Genomic DNA, 24,184 nt, shown 5'->3' on the forward strand with positions numbered 1-24,184 from the left:
GGTAACACCATTGAATGTCAAGGAGCCGTGGTTAGATTCTCTCTTGTTGGAGATGATCATTGCCTGGCACCTGTGTGTCCTGAATGTCACTTGTTACTTCAGAGTGGTGCTGAAAAAGCACAGCAGATCAGGCAGCATCCAAGGAGCCAGAAAATCAACGTTTCAGGCAAAAGCCCGAACGTCCTTTTGCCCAAAACATCGATTTTCCTGCTCCTCAGATGCTGCCTGACCTGCTGTGTTTTTCCAGCACCACTCTGGTCTAGACTCTGGTTTCCAGCATCTGCAGTCCTCACCTTTTGCCCTGTTACTTGTTACTTGTTAGCCCAAACCAGGATATTGTCCAATTCTTGCTGCATTTGGAGATGGATTGATTCAGTAATTAACCAGGTTAGATTTGTCCTGTTTTTTTGTGTACAGCATATACCTGAAATTTCCCACATTGATGGGTAGATGTTTGTGTTGTAATTGGAATGGAACAGATTGGCTAGAGGAGTGTCAAGTTCTGGAGCGCAAGTCTTCAGTACTATTGCTGGAATGTTGTCATTATCCAGCATCCAGTATCTCCAACCGTTTCTTGATATCACGTGGAGTGTACTGAATTGGCTGGAGGCTGGGATCTGTAATGCTAGGGCCTCCCAGATTCGAGAGAATGTGTCTGATCTGGTTATCACCTAGTGAATATCAATAGTTAATAGGAATTTTCTGGTCATCCGACAGTCAGTTAATGGGAATGATCTGGTTATGTCTCAGTGAGAGCGGGTAGTTAATGGGATTGATATGATTATCTCATGGTGACAGTTGGTAGTTAATGGGATTGATCTGATTAACTTATGGTGATGGTTGGTAGTTAATGGGATTGATCTGATTATCTCTCGGTGATGGTCTGTAGTTAATGAGACTGATCTGGTTATTTCATGGTGATGGTCGATTAATGGGATTGATGTGGTTATCTTATGGTGATGGTCAGTAGTTAATGGGATTGATCTGATTATCTCATGGTGACAGTTGGTAGTTAATGGGACTGATCTGGTTATTTCTTGGTGACTGTTGATGGTTAATGGGATTAATCTGGTTATTTCATGGTGATGGTCAATAGTTAATGGGATTGATCTGGTTATCTCTCAGTGATGATTGGTAGAGGATGGGGTCTGGTGCCATTCCAAGGTTGACGACAGTTTAACGTTGCGTTATAATGATTCGAGGTGAATGGGTGTGTAGTCTCTGTGGCACGATGAGTGGAGATTTCTGATATGAAGAGGTCACATTGAACCCCTGGCTAATGGAGAAGATTGTATTTGTCATTACTGCTCATTTCGAATGCTGACATTGACAGCAGATCATGTGACCTGTGCTGACCTCTGAAAGTAGCTGCTGATTGGTCACTAACCCATATGACACTGCAGTCTGGTATTAGTGGGCGGCACAGTGGTTAGCACTGCTGCCTCACAGCGCCAGAGACCCAGGTTCAATTCCCGCCTCAGGCGACTGACTGTGTGGAGTTTGCACATTCTCCCTATGTCTGCGTGGGTTTCCTCCGGGATGCTCCGGTTTCCGCCCACAGTCCAAAGATGTGCAGGTCAGGTGAATTGGCCATGCTAAATTGCCCGTAGTGTTAGGGGCAGCGGTAAATGTAGGGGAATGGGTCTGGGTGGGTTGCGCTTCGGCGAGTCAGTGTGGACTTGTTGGGCCGAAGGACCTGTTTCCCACACTGTAAGTAATCTAATCTAATGTAATCAGTGCTGAGGATGGATGCTATAATCCTATATATTGAAACAGTCACAAGCTCCGTCCCTCCCTCCATACTGACCTCACTCTGAACTGGTCAGTGCGTTAAAGGAGAAGATGCTGGATAGGACATTGCCCTTAAAAAACTAGACACAGGTCACCAAGCCAGTGATGGTTTCAAACAGAACCTTGCAATGGGCAGGAATCATCCACAGTTGCTGCAAATTTTGACAAAGAATAAGGAGACTGAATATGATGGAACCAGTCTGGTTCGACAGGCAGGGGCTGGTGTACTGTCAGATGGTCATTCAGAGATAGGAAAAGGCCACTCAGCCCATCAATTAAGTCAGTTACTTGAGCAATTTAATGATGCCACTCCCCCACTCTACCCCTGGAGCTGCAAATTTACTTTTTCCAGTCAGCTCCCAAAAATCATTAGAAGAATAAAACTAACTGAGATCTGTGGGAGCTCTTTAAAATGATGAGAGGGTTCACTTGCTAGGCAGGGAGAAGACATTACACCCCCATCCGCACTTCGTGTGAAGGAGACCAGACTCAGGGCCATCGATATCAGACATTCCCTAATAATCCCGAATAAATCTCAGCTGGAGTTCAGGAGAAGCCTCTTCCCACAGGGAGTGGGGGGAATGTGGGATTGACTCCCAAAAGGGAACAGGGGGAATAAAACATTGAACATTACAGCACAGTACAGGCCCTTCGGCCCTCGATGGTTTCACAGGTCCATGCAACAATCTGAAGCCCATCTAACCTACACTATTCCATCCTCATCCAGATGTTTATCCAATGACCATTTAAATGCCAAGTGTGAGGCTCACTCCCACAGGGGATGCTGGATAAACACAGGAGGGGGACAGGAATGGAGGGGTCTCCTGACAGGGTGAGGTGACAAGGGGGCTGGGACCAGCCAAGGGGGGAGAGTAAAACCCCACAGAATGGCCTGTTTCTGTCCTATGAAAATTGATTGGAGAATGACATGTGGAGATTACAGAGAATTCAGCAGGAACAAGGCACTTTGGATCGATGGTTCCCAAGGCTGTCCGCCACTGGAGGGCAAAATCAGAAGTCCCACGACACCAGGTTATAGTCCAACAAGTTTATTTACAATCACAAGCGCTGCTCCTTCATCAGGTAAAGCACTCTGAAAGTTTGTGATTTCAAATAAACCTGCCAGACTAGAAACTGGTGTTGTGTGACTTCTGATTTTGCCCATCCCAGTCCAACACCAACACCTCTATATCCTCCCCACTGCGGGGAGGTTTGGGGATGGTTTCCTCAAGTCTGCTGTATCGAAACGATTCTGTCATTCTGTCATCTCCATTGTAATGCAAAGCAAATATTTGAACAGTGACCCTCCTAAAACCCAATAAATTTCAAATCTAAATATTAAAACACTCTCCACCTTATTCACTGTCTATTGTCACATGACCCACTGATAACAGAGTCAATGACCAATAGAACGATCCAGCTGTGTCAAAGCGTTCTTGTCAAATTCTCTGACTTTTTGAATAGTTGGTGTTTGAAATTTCTCACATTTTCTGATGGTCACTGCTAAATCTTTTACTTTTCTTTACAATGGAACCAACTCCATGAAGATGATATTTTCCTGGCTCTCCAAACGGACAATCTATCCTTTGGAAAATAATCAGACCATTCCTCTCTAAGGCCTCTTAGTTGTCATAACTGGAAACTACAGTGTACAGTGACCTAATGTGATGTAAACTCAAGAGTAACAGCTAAACAAGTAATGTACCAGAGACCAGAAACTCAGCTGGACTCACCACATAAACACAGTGGCTACAAGAGCAGGTCAGTGGCTAGGAATACTGCAGCGAGTAACTCACCTTCTGACTCCCCAAAGCCTGTCCACCATCTACAAGGCACAAAGCAAGGTGTGATGGAGTTAAAAATACATTGCCCTTAAATTGTTAGACCATAGAAGCCTCTCAATGGTGTGAAGTGTTGACAATAAAGTGGGCTGCAATGCTGAACATTGACTGTTTTTGTTTGGCCTCAGGGTGAACCAGGAGCAGAGGGGCCTCCCGGAAAGACTGGCCCAGTTGGCCCTCAGGGACCTCCAGGAAAATCAGGCCCCGAGGGGTTGCGGGGAATTCCTGGACCTGTTGTAAGTAATCACAGTGATCTTTACGTTTAATTGGCTTCTGCTCATCTGTGGAAATGACAGGGAATAATTTGACAAAAACTGACATTTATCTGCTTTACAGGGTGAACAAGGTCTCCCTGGGCCACCAGGTCAAGATGGGCCCCCAGGACCAATGGTAAGTGAATGGTTTATGTTGATGATGTTGATTAAAGCTCTTGGAGAAAGGTTACAGAATGACATAACTCACCTAATGAGCAGGTTCCACAATAAACAACAACATTATCTGTAAAGGAATATCCACGCGCCTTACAAAGTCAGATCAATAATTGACCACAGGTCTTTGAGTGAAGTATCAGGACATGTGACCAAACGCCTGGTCAAAGAGGCGGCTTTAAGGAACATCTTAAATGAGAGTGAGAGGGTCAGAGAGGCAACTCCAGACATTGGGGCACGCAGCTGAAGGTAAAGCCTACTTTTCTGAGCTGAAAATGTGTTGCTGGAAAAGCGCAGCAGGTCAGGCAGCATCCAGGGAACAGGAGAATCGCCGTTTCGGGCATAAGCCCTTCTTCAGGAAATTTACTATAAACCGACCGACTCCCACAGCTACCTAGACTACACCTCCTTCCACCCTGCCCCCTGTAAAAACGCCATCCCATATTCCCAATTCCTTTGTCTCCGCCGCATCTGCTCCCAGGAGGACCAGTTCCAAAACCGTACAACCCAGATGGCCATTCCTGAAGAAGGGCTTATGCCCGAAACGTCGATTCTCCTGTTCCTTGGATGCTGCCTGATCTGCTGCGCTTTTCCAGCAACACATTTTCAGCTCTGATCTCCAGCATCTGCAGTTCACACTTTCTCCTACTTTCCTGAGGCAAAGGGAATCTGGTTCAAGACGCCAGAGTGAGAAGAATTCTACCTCCATAAGTTTGAGCTCAGACAGACTCCATCTCGCTCTGCTTCACTTTTATCTCCTAATCAGGAGGACTTGAGACCTCCTGAATGTTTGTACAATGGAAAATTTCAGATTTACCCAGTCACAACAAGACACTCCCAGTACAGGGACAGCACAGAGTTAGATACAGAGTAAAGCATCCTCTACACTGTTCTCCCTCAAACACTCCAGGGACAGGGAAGAGACAGAGATAGAGTCAAGCTCCCTTTACTCAGAATGGTCTGATGATGTAATTCAATTTCTGATTCTGATGTCCTATTTCTCTCTCTCGCTGTAGGGTCCACCTGGTCTACCCGGATTGAAGGGGGTTCCAGGTAACAAGGGTGAGAAGGTGAGTGAGTTGGAAGCTGCTAATTTGCAGCTGTCACCTGTGACTGTGAAACCTTCTGTTTCAGATGATGCTAAAACTGGATCAGTTTTTTTTCCCACGTGGAAAGACTGATCCCGCTTCCTCAAAGCCAGCTCAGAGTGGACAGAACCGCTGGCTCACTGTCTTTTTTTCTTCTTTTTTCCACACACACACACTGGTCCAGCTCCCTCAAGATTCGGCTCTCAGAGTGAATAGTCCACATGCCTGTTTTTTTGTGTGTGTGTGTGCAGGTGTGAGACACAGCGAGAGACACAAAGTGCATGAATCTTTATTCACTTTCCACCACCAGGAAGAAAGGAAAACACCCGGGTGGCCAGTGACAAACATTGCCCTTCACATCAAAGGGCAGTGCTGTGTGATCAAAAACAGTGAAGGGGAGGGTAGGGACTAAATCAAAATAGAGTTGGAGGGAGAAATGATGCACTCCACTCCCTGCGGCGCCCACCTCTCCCTGAACAACTCCAGGGTGTTGGTCGACACCGCGTGCGCCTTCTCCAAGGACACCCGGGCTCTAACGTAACCGCGGAAGAGGGGCAGGCAGTCGGCCCTAACGACCCCCTCCACGGCCCGCTGCCTCGACCTGTTGATGGCCAGCTTGGCCAGGCCCAGGAGCAGACCCACGAGGAGGTCTTCAGACCTGCCCTCCTTCCTCTGTACCGGGTGCCCAAAGATCAGGAGCGTGGGACTGAAGTGCAACCAAAAGCAGAGGAGGAGGTTTTTAAGAAAATCAAAAAGGGAGTGCAAACGCCCACACCCAATATACACGTGGTCCACGGACTCCACAACGCTACAGAACAAGCAGTTGGGCTGGGAGTCCGTGAACCACCGCAATCTGCGGTTGCAGGGGACTGCTGCATGCAGCACCCTCCCCCCCAGATCCCCGAGAGAAAGGGGGAGGACTCCCGCGTAGAGAGCCCTCCACTGGGGATCCCCACCGCCCGGTGGCAAATGGGCACGCCAAGGCGTGTCCGGAAGGTGGATGAGGGAGAAGATGTGGATGGTGTGCAGCAGCAGTCTGTACAGGGCCCTCCTTTTTACCCCCTGGAAGGGAACAAAATTAAAGTCTCGGAGGCGGCTCAGGTTGTGGGGCACAGGCTCCCGCGGGAAGTACGGGACCTTGGGGCCAATGTGAAATTCCGTCCGGGCTGGGGTGAGCGCGGACGGGATCCCACCGCACACCTGAGCGTCCTCCAACTGGTGCACTACGTCGGGTCCGAGCACCGCCGTTTTGAGGCGTCGGATGGCGGTGGCCACGCACCGGACATCTACCGCTGCCCTGCCTGCTATGTCCTGCGGCAGCGTCCAGCCCAGGCCCCCGGCACCCAGCACGTCCCCGACCCTGGTCACCCTCGCCGCCGCGGCCCTCCCCTCCGACAGCCACTCGAACCCGCGAGTACGGAGGTGCGGATTCCTGAGCAACGGCTCCCTGACGACAGCCGCTACTCCAGCCGGAGGGTAACTGGATCAGTTTTTGTTTAGTGCACGAATCTTTATTCAATTTCCACCACCAGGAAGATAGGAAAACACCCGGGTGGCCAGTGACAAACACTGCCCTTCACATCAAAGGGCAGTGCTGACTGGATCAGTTTTTTTTTGGTTTTTTTTTCTTTTTTTAATTTAACCCCTACACTACCACCTAAGTGCGGTAGTGCTTATTTGTCCTCTTTTATTTATTTTTTTTTCTTTTTTTTTAAATTTAACCCCCGCACTACCACCTAAGTGCGGTAGTGCTTATTTTATCCCCAGCACCCATGGTGTGTGTGTGCAGGTGTGAGACACAGTGAAAGACACAAAGTGCACGAATCTTTATTCAATTTCTACCACCAGGAAGATAGGAAAACACCCGGGTGGCCAGTGACAAACACTGCCCTTCACATCAAAGGGCAGTGCTGACTGGATCAGTTTTTTTTTCTTCTTTTTTTTTGTGTGTGTAAGATCTTCTGTTTTTTTTCATAATCTCCTGTTTATTTTTTTTTCTCTTTTTTTTCCTTTTTAACCCCCACACTACCGCCTAAGTGCGGTAGTGCTTATTTTATCCCCAGCACCCATGGTGTGTGTGTGTGCAGGTGTGAGACACAGTGGAAGACACAAAGTGCACGAATCTTTATTCAAATTCCACCACCAGGAAGATAGGAAAACACCCGGGTGGCCAGTGACAAACACTGCCCTTCACATCAAAGGGCAGTGCTGACTGGATCAGTTTTGTTTTTTTTTTTTTTTTTTTTTTCTTCTTCTTCTTTTTCTTTTTTTTTCTTTTTTTTTTTTTTTTAATTTAACCCCACACTACCACCTAAGTGCGGTAGTGTTTATTTTATCCCCAGCACCCATGGTGTGTGTGTGTGCAGGTGTGAGACACAGTGAGAGACACAAAGTGCACGAATCTTTATTCAATTTCCACCACCAGGAAGATAGGAAAACACCCGGGTGGCCAGTGACAAACACTGCCCTTCACATCAAAGGGCAGTGCTGACTGGATCAGTTTTGAGTGAAATATTCTGCGTTGCCATTGGTTCCTGTTTAAACAGTTGCTGTTGTTAAAATGACTTCTCCTCGTTTGCAGGGTCATCCAGGTTTGATTGGATTGATTGGACCCCCAGGAGAACAAGGTGAAAAGGGAGACCGGGGACTCCCAGGGCCACAGGGAGCTCCAGGGGTGAAAGGTGACAGTGTAAGTGAATCCCAATGAACTGTGCTTTCACAGAGAGGTCATAATATCTCCCACACAAACACTGTCCTGACTATGGTTTCAGAAGTAAACTCCTGCCTTCTTAAATAATATCAATCCATCGCTCCAGCATATGTCTAAACACTCCACTGACAAGGAAACACTGCTGTAATGTGGTCAATGAAGGTAACAACTGCAGAGCAAGATCCCACAATAAGCCCATTGTGTGAGAGATCTGCAAGGTCATTCAAAAGACATTCTGCTGAGTAACTGAATCGAGAGTCGATCAGAAGCAGAGGAGTCAAGAATAGACTCCCTCAGCACTGATCCTCTGACAGTGCAGCACTCCCTCAGTAATGACCCTCTGACAGTGCAGCACTCCCTCAGTACTGACCCTCTGACAGTGCAGCACTCCCTCAGCACTGACCCTCCAACAGTGCAGCACTCCCTCAGTACTTACCCTCTGACAGTGCAGCACTCCCTCAGTACTGACCCTCCGACAGTGAAGCACTCCCTCAGTACCGACCTTCCGACAGTGCGGCACTCCCTCATTACTGACCCTCTGACAGTGCAGCACTCCCTCAGTAATGACCCTCTGACAGTGCAGCACTCCCTCAGCACTGACCCTCTGACAGTGCAGCACTCCCTCAGTACTGACCCTCTGACAGTGCGGCACTCCCTCAGCACTGACCCTCTGACAGTGTGGCACTCACTCAGTACTGATCCTCTGACAGTGCTGCACTCCCTCAGCACTGACCCTCTGACAGTGCTGCACTCCCTCATTACTGACCCTCTGACGGTGCAGCACTCCCTCAGTAATGACCCTCTGACAGTGCGGCACTCCCTCAGTACTGATCCTCTGACAGTGCGGCACTCCCTCAGCACTGTCCTTCTGACAGTGCGGCACTCCCTCAGTACTGACCCTCTGATGGCACTCAGTGGTTGAGGAACGGTGGCTCCGGATATGAGATGATATTTATAGAAAGACATCAGAGAGAATTAGAAACAAAAATTAATATTATGAAATTTAGAATGAAAGCAGTTTTGAAGTGAAGCTTTTTTCTGTTGCTCAGAGTTACTGCTACTCTCTCCACAGGGCATTACCGGATCCTCTGGACCCCTCGGCCCCCCTGGACCCCCTGGTTTACCTGTAAGTAAAAAACAGAGCAAACTGAAACCATTCTGCAGAAACTCAGCTACTGAGTGAGAGCATTGAGGATCGAAGAGCAGTCCCAGAGACCCTGGTGGAACTGATGGTCCCCTATTGAGAAATATGGCACTGAAGATAAGCAAGCAATCAGAAATAAAAACACAAGTTGCTGGAAAAGTTCAGCAGGTCTGGCAGCATCTGTGAACAGAAATCAAAGCTCACGTTTCGCTTCCACTGACCTTCCTTAGAACTTCCTCAGTTCTGAGGCAGGGTCACTGGACTCGAAACATTAATTCTGATTTCTCTCCACAGATGCTGCCAGACCTGCTGAGCTTTTCCAGCAGCTTGTGTTTCTGTGTCTGATTTACAGCATCCGCAGTTTTTTCAGTTTGAAGGAGCAGTTCTAACGACCAGGATCCATTGAGCAGTCTGTAGAGCTTTGCTCAAGAAAAGACCCACTGAGGGGGAGCTGATTGGGAAACAGAGGGTTAAATAGAGAGAAGATGTTTCCACTTGTGGGGGAGCAGAACTCACGGTCATCAATATCAGACAGTCCCTAATAAATCCCAGTGGAAATTCAGGAATAACATCTTCCCCCAGAGACTGGGGAATGTGGGACTCACTCCCGCAGGGGCGGGGTGGGGACATGTGAAACCCAGGGAGGGTGCGGAAGGGAATATTGTGGACACATTGAGGGGGAAGCTGGATAAACACACTATTATGGGGGACTTTAACTTTCCTGATATTGATTGGGAAAGCTATAGCTCAAGTTCGTTAGATGGGTCAGTGTTTGTTCAATGTGTGCAGGAGAGTTTCCTGACACAATATGTAGACAGGCCAACAAGAGGTGAGGCCATACTGGATTTGGTTCTGGGTAACGAACCAGGCCAGGTGTTAGAATTAGAGGTAGGTGAGCACTTTGGGGATAGTGACCATAATTCGGTGATTTTTACACTCGTGATGGAGAGGGATAAGTGTGTACTACAGGGCAAGAATTATAGCTGGGGTAAGGGAAATTATGATGCGGTGAGGCATGACTTAGGATGTGTGGCTTGGAAAAGTAGACTCCAAGGCAAGAGTGTAAATGATATGTGGAACTTGTTCAAGGGGCAACTATTGAGTGTCCTTGATAATTATGTACCTGTCAGGCAGGTAGGAAAGGGTCGTGCGAGGGAGCCGTGGTTTAATAAGGAATTGGAATCCCTTGTTAAATGGAAGAGGGCGGCCTATCTCAAGATGAGACGTGAAGGTTCAATTGGGGCGATTGAGAGTTATAGGGTAGCCAGGAAGGACCTGAAGAGAGAGCTAAAAGCAGCAAGGAGGGGACATGAAAGGTCCTTAGTAGATAGGATTAGGGAAAACCCTAAGGCTTTCTATAGGTATGTTAGGAATAAAAGAATGACTAGGGTAGGAATAGGTCCAGTCAAGGATAGTAGGGGGAAGTTGCGTGTGGAGGCGGAAGAGATTGGGGAGACACTGAATGAATACTTTTCTTCAGTATTCACTCAGGAACAGGGCATTGTTGTCGATGAGAATACTGAGGCACAAATAAGTAGAATGGATGGCTTTGAGGTATGTAGAGAAGAGGTGTTGGAAATCCTGGAAAAGGTGAAAATAGATAAGTCCCCTGGGCCTGATGGCATTTATCCTAGGATTCTCTGGGAAGCAAGGGAGGAGATTGCAGAGCCATTGGCCTTGATTTTTATGTCCTCTTTGTCTACAGGAGTAGTCCCAGAAGACTGGAGGATAGCAAATGTGGTTCCCTTGTTCAAAAAGGGGAGTAGGGATAGCCCTAGTAACTATAGGCCGGTGAGTCTCACTTCTGTTGTGGGCAAAGTCTTAGAGAGAATTGTAAGGGATAGGATTTATGCACATCTAGATAGGAATAATGTGATCAAGGATAGTCAGCATGGTTTTGTGAAGGGCAAGTCGTGCCTCACAAACCTTATTGAATTCTTTGAAAAGGTGACGAAGGAGGTTGATGAGGGGAAAGCGGTAGATGTGGTATATATGGATTTTAGTAAGGCGTTTGATAAGGTTCCCCATGGTAGGCTACTGCAGAAAATACGGAGATATGGCATTGAGGGTGAGTTGGAGGTTTGGATTAGGAATTGGCTGGATGGAAGAAGACAGAGGGTAGTAGTTGATGGCAAAGTTTCTTCATGGAGTGCCGTCACTAGCGGTGTTCCGCAAGGATCTGTTTTGGGACCATTGCTGTTTGTCATTTTTATAAATGACCTGGAAGAGGGGTTAGAAGGTTGGGTGAGCAAGTTTGCGGATGACACGAAAGTCGGAGGAGTTGTTGACAGTGAGGAAGCATGTGGCAGGTTACAGCAGGATATAGAGAAGCTGCAGAGCTGGGCAGAAAGGTGGCAGATGGAATTCAATGTAGCTAAGTGCGAGGTGATTCACTTTGGGAAGAATAACAAAAAGATGGGGTACTGGGCTAATGGTCGGATACTTGGTAGTGTGGATGAGCAGAGGGATCTTGGTGTCCATGTACACAGATCTCTGAAAGTTGCCACCCAGGTAAATAGTGCGGTGAGGAAGGCATATGGCGTACTGGCTTTTATTGGTAGAGGAATTGAGTTCCGGAGTCCTGAGGTCATGATGCAGTTGTATAAGACTCTGGTACGGCCGCATCTGGAATATTGTGTGCAGTTTTGGTCGCCATACTATAGGAAGGATGTGGAGGCATTGGAACGGGTGCAGAGGAGGTTTACCAGGATGTTGCCTGGTATGGAAGGAAAATCGTATGAGGAAAGACTGAGGCACTTGGGGCTGTTTTCACTAGAGAAAAGAAGGTTTAGGGGTGACTTGATTGAGGTGTACAAGATGATTAGGGGGTTAGATAGGGTCGACAGTATGAACCTTTTCCCGCGTATTGAGTCGGGTATTACAAGGGGGCATAGCTTTAAATTAAGGGGGGGTAGATATAGGACTGATGTTAGGGGTAGGTTCTTCACTCAGCGAGTCGTTAGTTCATGGAATGCCCTGCCAGTAACAGTGGTGGACTCTTCCTCTTTATGGGCATTTAAGAGGGCATTGGATAGGTATATGGAGGATAGTGGGTTAGTATAGGTTAGGTGGGCTTGGATCGGCGCAACATCGAGGGCCCAAGGGCCTGTACTGCGCTGTATTCTTCTATGTTCTATGTTCTATAGCTGGGGAAGGAATCAAAGGGTCTGCTGTCAGGCTGAGATGACGAGGAGCTGGGTGGGGACAGAAACCCCAGTGTAGGCCAAATGGCCTTTTTTCTGTTGGAGAACTTGAAGTAATTCTGGCATTGGGAATCAGGGTGTTTTATCATTGCTTCCGGTACATTCTCTGCAGAATTGGGACACATTGCTAAATGCGATGTGTTGTATAGTTTGTTATTGACCAAGAATTGAATGTGTTGCTCTGAGCTGGTGAACCATCAGAGGTGAAGTTTCTGAATTCTCTTTGTTTTATCGTAGGGTCCACTTGGTCCAAAGGGATCAAAGGGTTCAGTAGTAAGTAATGAAACAGTTTGTTCACTGCTTTTCTTTTCAAAGTCATGCTCGTGACTGACAGTTCAACTCTGAAAATCTGCCTCAGGTGTTAGTATTTAATGGAGGGACTGTTCACCTTGGAGAGGCAATGGTGTGATAGGGGTTAGAGTTTACGGGTAAATGCTGTGTGCCCCGGGGTAAGGGAATGTCCAGCTGGCTGCTTATAACCTAACCTGGGATCTCTGGAACTTAGTCCCCATTAAAGTCATCTCACCCTCACCCCCACCAATTCCCAAACTCCTTAGAACATAGAACAATACAGCACAGAACAGGCCCTTCGGCCCACGATGTTGTGCCGAACATTTGTCCTAGCTTAAGCACCCATCCATGTACCTATCCAAATGCCGCTTAAAGGTCACCAATGATTCTGATTCTACCACTCCCACAGGCAGCGCATTCAATGCCCCCACCACTCTCTGGGTAAAGAACCTACCCCTTACATCCCCCCTATACCTTCCACCCTTCACCTTAAATTTATGTCCCCTTGTAACACTCTGTTGTACCCGGGGAAAAAGTTTCTGACTGTCTACTCTATCTATTCCTCTGATCATCTTATAAACCTCTATCAAGTCACCCCTCATCCTTCGCCGTTCCAACGAGAAAAGGCCTAGCACTCTCAACCTATCCTCGTACGACCTATTCTCCATTCCAGGCAACATCCTGGTAAATCTTCTCTGCACCCTCTCCAAAGCTTCCACATCTTTCCTAAAGTGAGGCGACCAGAACTGCACACAGTACTCCAAATGTGGCCTACCTACCTATGAGAACTTCTATAACCGTTCATCTCTTATCCCCCAGAGACACACTGGAGATGTGAAGGAGTTGAACAAAACATACTACTAACATTCTAATACAGTTCTCATTAGTATACACTTGATAGGTTCTAAATCTTCTCTCCTGGTTAATCTGCTGTAAAAACAAACAATGTGCATTCAGGCCCCACACCAAAGACAGCTAATCTTTTAGTAGCCTTTTTTAACTTGTCAATAAGCTGTGAACTCATAACTTTCTGTTGAGATAATTGCAGCTTTTGAAACATAATAAAACATTCATAATGATCTAATATCCCCCAGGGAAATGTTAAAAAGGTACTCGATTGAAGCTACAAATGTTATTGTCCTTTTCTAACCAACACCGGATGGCCTGTTAATTAAAGCAGTCCAGCAGAAGCTGTTTAATCAATTCTCTGTAACAGATCCAGTCTGTCTGTCTTGATGTTTTAAAGATCAGGATATTTAAAAAGGCTTTAGATAACAGCAAATAAACAGACCTTCTCCACATTTCAACAGCATTTATCTCCATCAGTCTGGGACTCCCATGATGAAGGTTAAATCACTCGACAGTCTAAATACAAACTATTTAAACTGACTACCCTACATTCAATTGGTTGTGCAGTGCTTCAGCTTCTTCCCTGTCCCAGTTCTCCTGATTCCCAGACCAGCACATAATGGGGCTAGGACTTACATTCCTATGTCCCTTTGACATTTTTAATAGTCCACAGTCTTTCTGAGATTGTGAATCTGTCTGTAGTTAACTGTGAGCAAGACAGAGAGAGAGAGAGTGTGTGTGTGTGTGTGTGAGAGAGAGAGAGAGGGAGACAGAGACAAAGGCTGTGAACGAGAGAGAAAGACCATGAGAGACAGAGTGAGCGTGACTGAGAGACAGAGACTGAGACAGAAAGAGTGAGTGTGAGCAAGAAAGAGAGAAAGGCCATGAGTGAGTGAGAGAGAGAGAGCATGAGCACCAGAGGAAGTGTGGGCGAGAGAGTGTGTGAGGGACAGTGAGAGCTTCCTAGGCAGTGTCTTGTGTTGCTAAGTCTTTCTTCTTGTTTTCAGGGTCCTGCTGGGCAGAAAGGAGACACTGGATTGATGGGACCTCCTGGGCCTCCTGTAAGTGATGAGCAGCTGTGGGAAACAGTATGGATATGGATTGGCTGAAATGTTGATCCAGGAACTTACTCAACAGAAAGTGAAAAACAGGACCTGCATTTCTATAGCACTTGTCAGAATCTCAAGCTGTCCCAAAGCTTGTCACAACCAATGAAATAGTTTAATGTGTGATCCTTGTTGTAATGAAAGAATTTGAATAATTTTAAATTGCCCAGAACTCAGTCCCTGCCGCTAACTGTTTATAGAGCAATGCCAGAAAATCCATCCATTTTGCTAAGCACCGATTTGTAATGTTTTAATCAATATCAAATTAACACAATTTCTCAGCCCAGCCTGGCCTCGAAAATCCTTACCTAGAAATTCCAAAGTGCAATATCCATCTTATCCTCTGAAATTTGAAACCTCTGGAGATGGGAATTAGATCGATCACAGATTAAGAGCCAAGACAATATGCTGGAAATCATGTTCACATACACCCCCCACCACCTTCCTCATCACTGTTGTATTTGAAGGTTGGTGGATATGGAGGGCTCAGCGGAGGATGGGTGTGATCCAGGCTCCCCCCCCCCCCGCCGTAATGTTCAGTAGTGAAGCCAGGTTTCAGGTCAATGAGTTGACAACCACCCTACAGTGGGTGTGGTGGGTGAAGAGAGGTCTGCGCACTGTGCTGAGAATTACAACAACTTGTAATCCCCTGCTCTCAGTAAAGCTGTGGTGGTGCCATTAAAAACCCATCTGGTTCACCACTGTCCTTCACAGAGACAAGCTGCAGTCCTGGTGCACGTGGGAACTTGGGTAACTCTTTACCGCTGTCTGAAGTGAGCATGATACTCGGTTTATATTTATTCATTTGTGGGATGTGGGATGTGGGTGTCACTGGCTGGGCCAGTATTTATTACCCAGCCCTAGTTGCCCCTTGAGAAGGTGGGGGTGAGCTGCCTTCTTGAACCGCTGCAGTCCATGTGCTGTAGGTTGATTTGAAATGCCCTTAGGGAGGCATTTCCAGGAATTTTGCAAGGGGTGGTGTTCCCATGAATCTGCTGCCCTTGACTTTCTAGTTGGAAGTGGTCATGGGTTTAAAAAGTGCAGACTGAGGATCTTTGGTGAATTTCTGCAGTGCATTTTGTAGATAGTACACACTGCTGCTGCTGAGCTTGGGTGGGGGAGGAACAGGCTGCTTGTCGATGTGGTGCCAATCAAATGGCTGCTCTGCCTTCGATGGTTTCAAACTCCTTGAGTGTTGTTGGAGCTGCACTCATCCAAGTAAATGGCAAATCCCATCACATTCCTGACTTGTGCCTTGTAGATAGTCAACAGGGTTTGGGGAGTGAGGAGGGGAGCTACTTACCACACTATTCCTAGTCTCTGATCTGTTCATGTAGCCACTGTGTTTACATGGTATGTCTAATTGACTTTCTGGTCAATGGTTACCCCCAGGATGTTAATAATAGGGGATTCGGTGGTGGTAGCACCATTGAATGTTAAAAGATGATGGTTAGATTGTCTCTTATTGGTGATGGTCACAGCCTGGCATTTGTGTGGCATGAATGTTACTTGCCACATGTCAGCCCAAGCCTGGATATTGTCCAGATCTTGTTGCATTTGAACATGGACTGCTTCCGCATCTGAGGAGTTGCAGATGGTGCTGAACACTGTGCAATCACTGGCGAACATCCCTACCTCTGACCTTATGATGAAGGGAAGGTCATTGATGAAGCAGCTGAAGATTGTTGGGCCGAGGACACTACCCTGAGGGTCTCCTGCAGAGATGTCCTGGAGCTGAGATGACTGACCCTCCACAATCACAGCCATCTTCCTATGTGTTAGGTATGACTCCAACCACAAGAGAGTTTGCTGTTGGATACCTAGTTTTGCCAGGGCTCCTTGATGCCACACTCGGTCGAATGCAGCCTTGATAAGGGCTGTCACTCTCCCCTCTCCTCTGGGCAATCTTTCACATTGTCGAGTAGATGTCAGTGTTGTAACTGTGCTGGAACAGCTTGTGACCAGTGGAGTACCACAAGGCTTGGTGCTAGGTCCTCTACTTTTCATCATTTATGTAAATGATTTGGATGTGACCATAAGAGGTAAAGTTAGTAATTTGCAGATGACACCAAAATCGGAGGTGTAGACCATAGAACAATACAGCACAGAACAGGCCCTTCGGCCCACGATGTTGTGCCGAACATTTGTCCTAGCTTAAGCACCCATCCATGTACCTATCCAATTGCCGCTTAAAGGTCACCAAAGATTCTGACTCTACCACTCCCACAGGCAGCGCATTCCATGCCCCCACCACTCTCTGGGTAAAGAACCCACCCCTGACATCTCCCCTATACCTTCCACCCTTCACCTTAAATTTATGTCCCCTTGTAACACTCTGTTGTACCCGGGGAAAAAGTTTCTGACTGTCTACTCTATCTATTCCTCTGATCATCTTATAAACCTCTATCAAGTCACCCCTCATCCTTCGCCGTTCCAACGAGAAAAGGCCTAGCACTCTCAACCTATCCTCGTACGACCTATTCTCCATTCCAGGCAACATCCTGGTAAATCTTCTCTGCACCCTCTCCAAAGCTTCCACATCTTTCCTAAAGTGAGGCGACCAGAACTGCACACAGTACTCCAAATGTGGCCTAACCAAGGTCCTGTACAGTTGCAACATCACTTCACGACTCTTGAATTCAATCCCTCTGCTAATGAACGCTAATACACCATAGGCCTTCTTACAAGCTCTATCCACCTGAGTGGCAACTTTCAAAGACCTATGAACATAGACCCCAAGATCCCTCTGTTCCTCCACCTCACTAAGAACCCTACCGTTAACCCTGTATTCTGCATTCTTATTTGTCTTTCCAAAATGGACAACCTTACACTTGACAGGGTTGAACTCCATCTGCCACTCCTCAGCCCAGCTCTGCATCATATCCAAGTCCCTTTGCAGCCGACAAGAGCCCTCCTCACTATCCACAACTCCACCAATCTTCGTATCATCTCCAAATTTACTGACCCACCCATCGACTCCCTCATCCAAGTCATTAATAAAAATTACGAACAGCAGAGGACCCAGAACTGATCCCTGCGGAACTCCACTTGTAACTGGGCTCCAGGCTGAATATTTACCATCTACCACCACTCTCTGACTTCGACTGGTTAGCCAGTTTTCTATCCAATTGGCCAAATTTCCCTCTATCCCATGCCTCCTGACTTTCCGCATAAGCCTACCATGGGGAACCTTATCAAATGCCTTACTAAAATCCATGTATACTACATCCACTGCTCTACCCTCATCCACATGCTTGGTCACCTCCTCAAAGAATTCAATCAGACTTGTAAGGCAAGACCTACCCTTCACAAATCCATGCTGGCTGTCCCTAATCAAGTAGTGCCTTTCCAGATACTCATAAATCCTATCCCTCAGTACCCTTTCCATTACTTTGCCTACCACCGAAGTAAGACTAACTGGCCTGTAATTCCCGGGGTTATCCCTATTCCCTTTTTTGAACAGGGGCACAACATTCGCCACTCTCCAGTCCCCTGGTACCACCCCCGTTGACAGTGAAGATGAAAAGATCATTGCCAACGGTACTGCAATTTCCTCTCTTGCTTCCCACATAATCCTAGGATATATCCCATCAGGCCCGGGGGACTTGTCTATCCTCAAGTTGTTCAAAATGTCCAACACATCTTCCTTCCTAACATGTATCTCCTCTAGCTTACCAGTCCGTTTCACACTCTCCTCTTCAACAATACGGTTCCTCTCAATCGTAAATACTGAAGAAAAGTACTCATTCAAGACCTCTCCTATCTCTTCTGACTCAATACACAGTCTCCCACTACTGTCCTTGATTGGACCTACCCTCGTTCTCGTCATTCTCATGTTTCTCACATACACATAAAATGCCTTTGGGTTATCCTTGATCCTATCCGCCAGAGATTTTTCATCCCTCTCTTGGCTCTCCTAATCCCTTTCTTCAGGGCCCTTCTGGCTATGCTGTATCCCTCCAACGCTCTGTCTGAACCCTGTTTCCTCAACCTTATGTAAGCCTCCTTCTTCCTCTTTACAAGACATTCAACTTGTGTAGTAGACAGCGAAGAGGGTTACCTCAGATTACAACAGGGTCTTGACTAGATGGGCCAATGGGCTGAGGAGTGGCAGATGGAGTTTAATTTAGATAAATGCAAGGTGCTTCTTTTTGGGAAAGCAAATCATAGCAGGTCTTATACACTTAATGGTAAGGTCCTAGGGAGTGTTGCTGAACAAAGAGACCTTGGAGTGCAGGTTCATAGCTCCTTGAAAGTGAAGTCGCAGGTAGATAGGATAGTGAAGAAGGCGTTTGGTATGCTTTCCTTTATTGGTCAGAATATTGAGTACAGGAGTTAGGAGGTCATGTTGCGGCTGTACAGGACATTGGTTAGGCCGCTGTTGGAATATTGCGTGCAATTCTGGTCTCCTTCCTATTAGAAGGATGTTGTTAAACATGAAAGGGTTCAAAAAGGATTTACAAGGATGTTGCCAGGGTTGGAGGATTTGAGCTGTAGGGAGAGGCTGAACAGGCTGGGGCTGTTTTCCCTGGAGCGTCGGAGGCTGAGGGGTGACATTATAAAGGTTCACGAAATTGAGGGGCATGGATAGGATAAATAGACAAAGTCTTTTCCTTGGGGTGGGGGAGTCCAGAACTAGAGGGCATAGGTTTAGGGTGAGAGGGGAAAGATATAAAAGAGACCTAAGGGGCAGCATTTTCACGCAGAGGGTGGTACATGTATGGAATGAGCTGCCAGAGGATGTGGTAGAGGCTGGTACAATTGCTACATTTAAAAAGCATCTGGATGGGTATATGAATAGGAAGGGTTTGGAGGGATATGGACCGGGTGCTGGCAGGTGGGACTAGATTTGGTTGGGATATCTGGTCAGAAGGAAAGACTTGGATCGAAGGGTCTGTTTCCTTTGCAGTATACAGTGTTTCCAACTGTTTCTTGACATCACATGGAGTGAATCAAATTGACTCGACACTGGTATCTGTGATGCTGTGGACTATCAGAGGAGCCCGAGATGGATCATCCACTCAGCACTTCTGGCTGAAAATTGTTGTCAATGCTTTAGCCTTTCGCACTGATGTGCTGGGATCCTCCATCATTCAGGATGGAGGTATTTGTGGTGCTTCCTCCTCCAATGAGTTGTTTAATTGTCCACCACCATTCATGACTGGATGTGGGCATAATTACAGAGCTTAGATCTGATCTGTTGATTGTGGGATTACTTAATTCTGTCAATCACTTGCTGCTTATGCTGTTTGGCAAGTAGTCCTGATTGGTGTTGTCACCAGGTTGACACCCATCTTCAGGTATGCCTGGTGCTGTTACTGGCATGCCCTCCTGCACTCTCCATTGAACCAGGGTTCTAGATTAGAGTGATGCTGGAAAAGCACAGCAGTTCAGGCAGCATCCAAGGAGCAGTAGAACCAGGGTAATGGTTGAGTGGGGGATATGCCAGGTCATGAGGTTACAGATTGTGCTGGAGTACAGTTCTGCTGCTGTTGGTGGCCCTCAGTGCCTCATGGATGCCCAGTCTTGAGTTGCTCGATCTGTTTGAAGTCTGTCCTGTTTAGCACGGTGGTAGTGCCACACAACACGATGGAGGGTATTCTCAATGTGAAGACGGGACTTCATCTCCACAAAGACTGTGCAGTGGTCACATACAGTAATGGACAGATATATCTGCAGATGGCAGATTGGTAAAGATGAGGTCAAGTTTGTTTTTTCCCTCTTGTTGGTTCACTCACCACCTGTCACTGACCCAGTCTAGCAGCGGTATCCTTTAGGACCCAACCAGCTCGATCAGTGATGCTGCTGCTGAGTCACTCTTGGTGATGGACATTGGGATTCCCCCCCGTCCCCCTCAGAGTACATTCTGTGCCCTTGCCCCCCTCAGGGCTTCAACCAAGTGTTGTCCAACATGGAGGGCCACATTCCTGAGGAAGGGCTTATGCCTGACTCTTGTCGAATCTCCTCCTCAGATGCTGCCTAACTGGCTGTGTTTTTCCAGCACCACACTCTTCAACTCTGATATCCAGCATCTGCCGTCCTCACTCCCTCTAACACGGAGTACTAACCCATCAGTCACGAGAAGACAATACATGGTAGTCAGCAAGAGGTTTCCTTGTCCAGGTTTAATCTGAAGCTATGTGACTTATTGAGGTGCAGAGTCAGGTTTGAGGACCCCTAGGGCAACTCCATCCCTCCCTGTATCCCATTTTCCCACACCTCTGTTAGGTCTGTCCTGCCGGTGGGACAGGGCTTGACCAGGGATGGTGATGGTGGTGTCTGGGACATTGTCTGTAGGGTATGATTCTGTGAGAATGACTGTGTAGTCTCATGATAATACCACCGGGCCATCACCTCCCCTCAGCTCTCGGGATTCTGCTATTTGTCAGTGCTGACCTGACCACAATGACAGTAACTGGGACAGATAACATCCACGAGGTCAGTTTAACGTGTTCATCCAAAATGCAGGATCAGAGTCAACAGCTGGTTCACCCTCTTCATTGAAGGGAACACCAGGCAAGGCAGTCACTCTGTGTGATTCTAACTCACACTCAACATGCTGCACAGCAAGAGGCCATTCTCTGTGCAAACTCCTTGAACGGTATCTTCAATTAATCTCACTCCCCTTTGCTCTTTCCCTATAAACTAACCCACTGTCCTGCATTTCCCTGAATCATTTTTAAAAGTTGTTATTGAATCTGCCACCCCCTCCCCCCCGCCCCCCCCCCCCCCCCCGACCCACTTCTTCAGGCAGCACATCAATCCTGGCATTGGGATTGGTTCACTCGGGGGAGGATGTGATCCACTCAAAGGGTGTGATTGTCTCACTATTCCATTTGATCATTCAAGGGCCCTCCTGGTGAGGTCATTCAGCCATTGCCAATCCGGACTCCAAAGAAAACACGGAGATCTTCTGACGGGATCCAGGCTGATGAGGCTGACAACATTCTCGATTACACCAATGGGATGGAGGACATCTTTGGCTCCCTTGATAACTTGAAAATGGAAGTTGATCGAATGAAGAATCCAATGGGAACACGCAGCAACCCTGGCCGGACCTGTAAGGACCTGCAGCTGTCTCATCCAGACTTCCCAGACGGTGAGTGGAGCTCCTTCAGTATCTAGCACCGTTACAGACAGGCCATTCAGCCCTTTGAGCCTGTGCCACCATTCCCAGAGAAAAGTGGAGACCCTTCCCCTGATCTTACTCCAACACACACAGGGACGAGGAGAGGCCATTCAGCAACACACACACTCCAGTCCATTAGATGGTGACTCATCTACATCTTAATATAAAGGCCTATAGAGAGGGGTCAGCACAGACTCAATGGGTTTAAGGGCCTCTTTTATGCTGTATGACTCTATGACTCTTAACAATTTCTATCTGCTTGGCTCCATTTTTCTAACTCCACAAAAATCCACCATCTTGGTCTTAAAAGCTTGATTGACCCCCTGTTTGCACACCCCCATTTTTGTGGAAGAATGTTCTGGACCTCAGACACTATTGGGTCCTGCTCATGTCTAAAACTGTTTGTTATTCCAAGGATATCCTGAAATGCAAAAATAACTTCCAGTTTTTTGTAATAAATTAAAGAATGTGGGTGTTGCTGGACAGTGCAGCATTCAACATTCCTAATTGCCCAGAGGGTATGTAAGATTCTACCAAATAGTTAGTTCTTCCAAATAGTTTTGTATAGTGTGATTATAGTTCATTGCTTTTTGTTCTTCTTTCCCTACATCTAGGGTTTGAGTATTACTGTACATCCTCACTGCCCTAGAATGGGACCATTTCAGAGTAGGGTTAAAAGTAAACCACAGTCCCATGGGTTTGGAGCCACATGTCAGCCATGAGTGACCCAGATGGATTTTTCCCCAATACTGGAGGTCATCATGAGACAGTCAGATGGTGTGAGTAGGGTGTCAATAGCTGAATAGCAATGATCGACCCTCCATTCACACCATTTGTGGTATCTTTTGATGCTCTTAATTACTGGAATTGTCTTGCCATTATCTCTCTGCCTATAAAGTCTGTGTCTGAGCATAGAACATAGAACATCGAAGAATACAGCGCAGTACAGGCCCTTCGGCCCTCGATGTTGCGCCGATCCAAGCCCACCTAACCTACACTAGCCCACTATCCTCCATATGCCTATCCAATGCCCGCTTAAATGCCCATAATGAGGGTGAGTCCACCACTGCTACTGGCAGGGCATTCCATGAACTCACCACTTGCTGAGTCCCTCTACTTCACTTGATGAAGGAGCAATGCTCTGAAAGCTTGGGATTTCAAATAAACCTGTTGGACTATAACCTGGTGTCATGTGACTTCTGACTTTGCTAACCCCAGTCCAACACCGGCACCTCCCCATCATTAACACTGAGACAACGTGCTCATTAAATATTCCAGTCCTGCCCTATGCAGCACCCTCCTTGTCCCAGATCACACCCACTCCTCTTGCCATCTGTTAACTATTTACAAAGTGCTGGCTGGTTTTGGGGTTCTCTTTCACGTTAATGACAATTCAATTCATATGCTATCGATTGACCCTTAGGCAGAGAATTCCAGGAGTTTGACCCAGTGACACTGAAAGAGCAGTGATTATGTTTATAAATCACAAGGACTGAGGACAGAGGGGTACTAGAGAAGACACAGGGAAAATTCACAAAAAGATCACCAAGCTAGAAGATTTCAATCAGGGAGGTTGAAAGAGAGGGATTAGTTTTCTTTAGAATTGTGTCACGAGAGTTGAGTGAGCTTTTAAATTTAAAAATTGAATTGAAAGGGTGGATGATGTGAAATGTGGAGGAGTTTAAAATTAGAAGCCATAATTGTAAGATGATTCCTAATAAATCCAATCAGGAGTTCAGGAAAACATTCTTCACCAAGAGATTAGAGAGAGATTGTGGGATTCTCTCCTCCCCCACCCCTGTGGAAATGGGAATGTGGGACACTTGGGGCAGATGGGCTGAATGGCTTGTTTCATTGCTGGAAATTGGATATTTTTCTGTATGTTGAGCTTGCTTTATGTTTCTGGAATGTTCTGCTACATTTTGTTGCTGATGGGGCTGTGCAGGCAGTCGAATCATTCTCACACTGTAAGGATGTGTCTTTCTGTCTCTACTCCCCATCAGGTGAATATTGGATTGATCCAAACCAAGGTTGCTATGGAGATTCCTTCAAGGTGTACTGCAACTTCACCAGTGGAGGCGAGACCTGTATCTATCCCGACAGGAAATCTGATGGCGTGAGTACTTCATTATTTCATACAAACCATCAGCTCAGGAGCACGGCATTCAGCTGATCCCACCCATACTAGATCTGTCAAAGAACTATCCATTCATCCCACTCCCAGCTTCATGGAACCAGAGAGTGATTTCAGCACAAAGGGATAGTGACCACAAGCAGGAAATAATCCTCTCACTGTGCCCTAGCAATCAGCTCCCTGCTCAACGTCTCCATTTATGAAGCTCAAACATCCCATTGCTGTGCTCTCTGCAATTTCAGTATGTCCAGCCATCTTTAAAACTCAGCCCACATTAACGCCCAGGACCCGATACAACTCACTGAATCACAGCAAGGCAATAAGTACGATTTTGAATCAACAGGAATATTAAAGGTTTGGGGGAATGGTTGGTGTGAAAAAGCCGATAGGAGAAACAAAGAAGAATTATGAGAAAAGACGAGCAGCTAACAAAAGGGAAATCCCAAAATCTTCAATGGGCATAGAAACAG

At 46.8% G+C, this 24,184-nt stretch overlaps 1 protein-coding gene across 7 annotated transcripts in view; it reads left to right on the forward strand.

Annotated features, from left to right (window-relative positions):
- The window catches only part of col11a1a (collagen, type XI, alpha 1a), a 490,074-nt gene that overhangs the window by 457,609 nt on the left and 8,281 nt on the right, over nucleotides 1–24,184 (forward strand). For all 7 annotated transcript variants that reach the window (XM_087990322.1, XM_087990323.1, XM_087990324.1 and 4 more), the window contains 9 exons: nucleotides 3,761–3,868; nucleotides 3,969–4,022; nucleotides 5,077–5,130; nucleotides 7,730–7,837; nucleotides 8,931–8,984; nucleotides 12,443–12,478; nucleotides 14,353–14,406; nucleotides 21,301–21,550; nucleotides 23,584–23,696. In XM_087990322.1, the coding sequence (XP_087846448.1) occupies nucleotides 3,761–3,868; nucleotides 3,969–4,022; nucleotides 5,077–5,130; nucleotides 7,730–7,837; nucleotides 8,931–8,984; nucleotides 12,443–12,478; nucleotides 14,353–14,406; nucleotides 21,301–21,550; nucleotides 23,584–23,696 (831 nt within the window). The remainder of the gene's footprint in view (nucleotides 1–3,760; nucleotides 3,869–3,968; nucleotides 4,023–5,076; nucleotides 5,131–7,729; nucleotides 7,838–8,930; nucleotides 8,985–12,442; nucleotides 12,479–14,352; nucleotides 14,407–21,300; nucleotides 21,551–23,583; nucleotides 23,697–24,184) is intronic.

This window comes from Chiloscyllium plagiosum, unplaced genomic scaffold (genome assembly GCF_037043375.1).
Source record: "Chiloscyllium plagiosum isolate Xiang-an unplaced genomic scaffold, Cpla_swu_hap1 HiC_scaffold_9, whole genome shotgun sequence".
NCBI classification, from domain to species: domain Eukaryota; kingdom Metazoa; phylum Chordata; class Chondrichthyes; order Orectolobiformes; family Hemiscylliidae; genus Chiloscyllium; species Chiloscyllium plagiosum.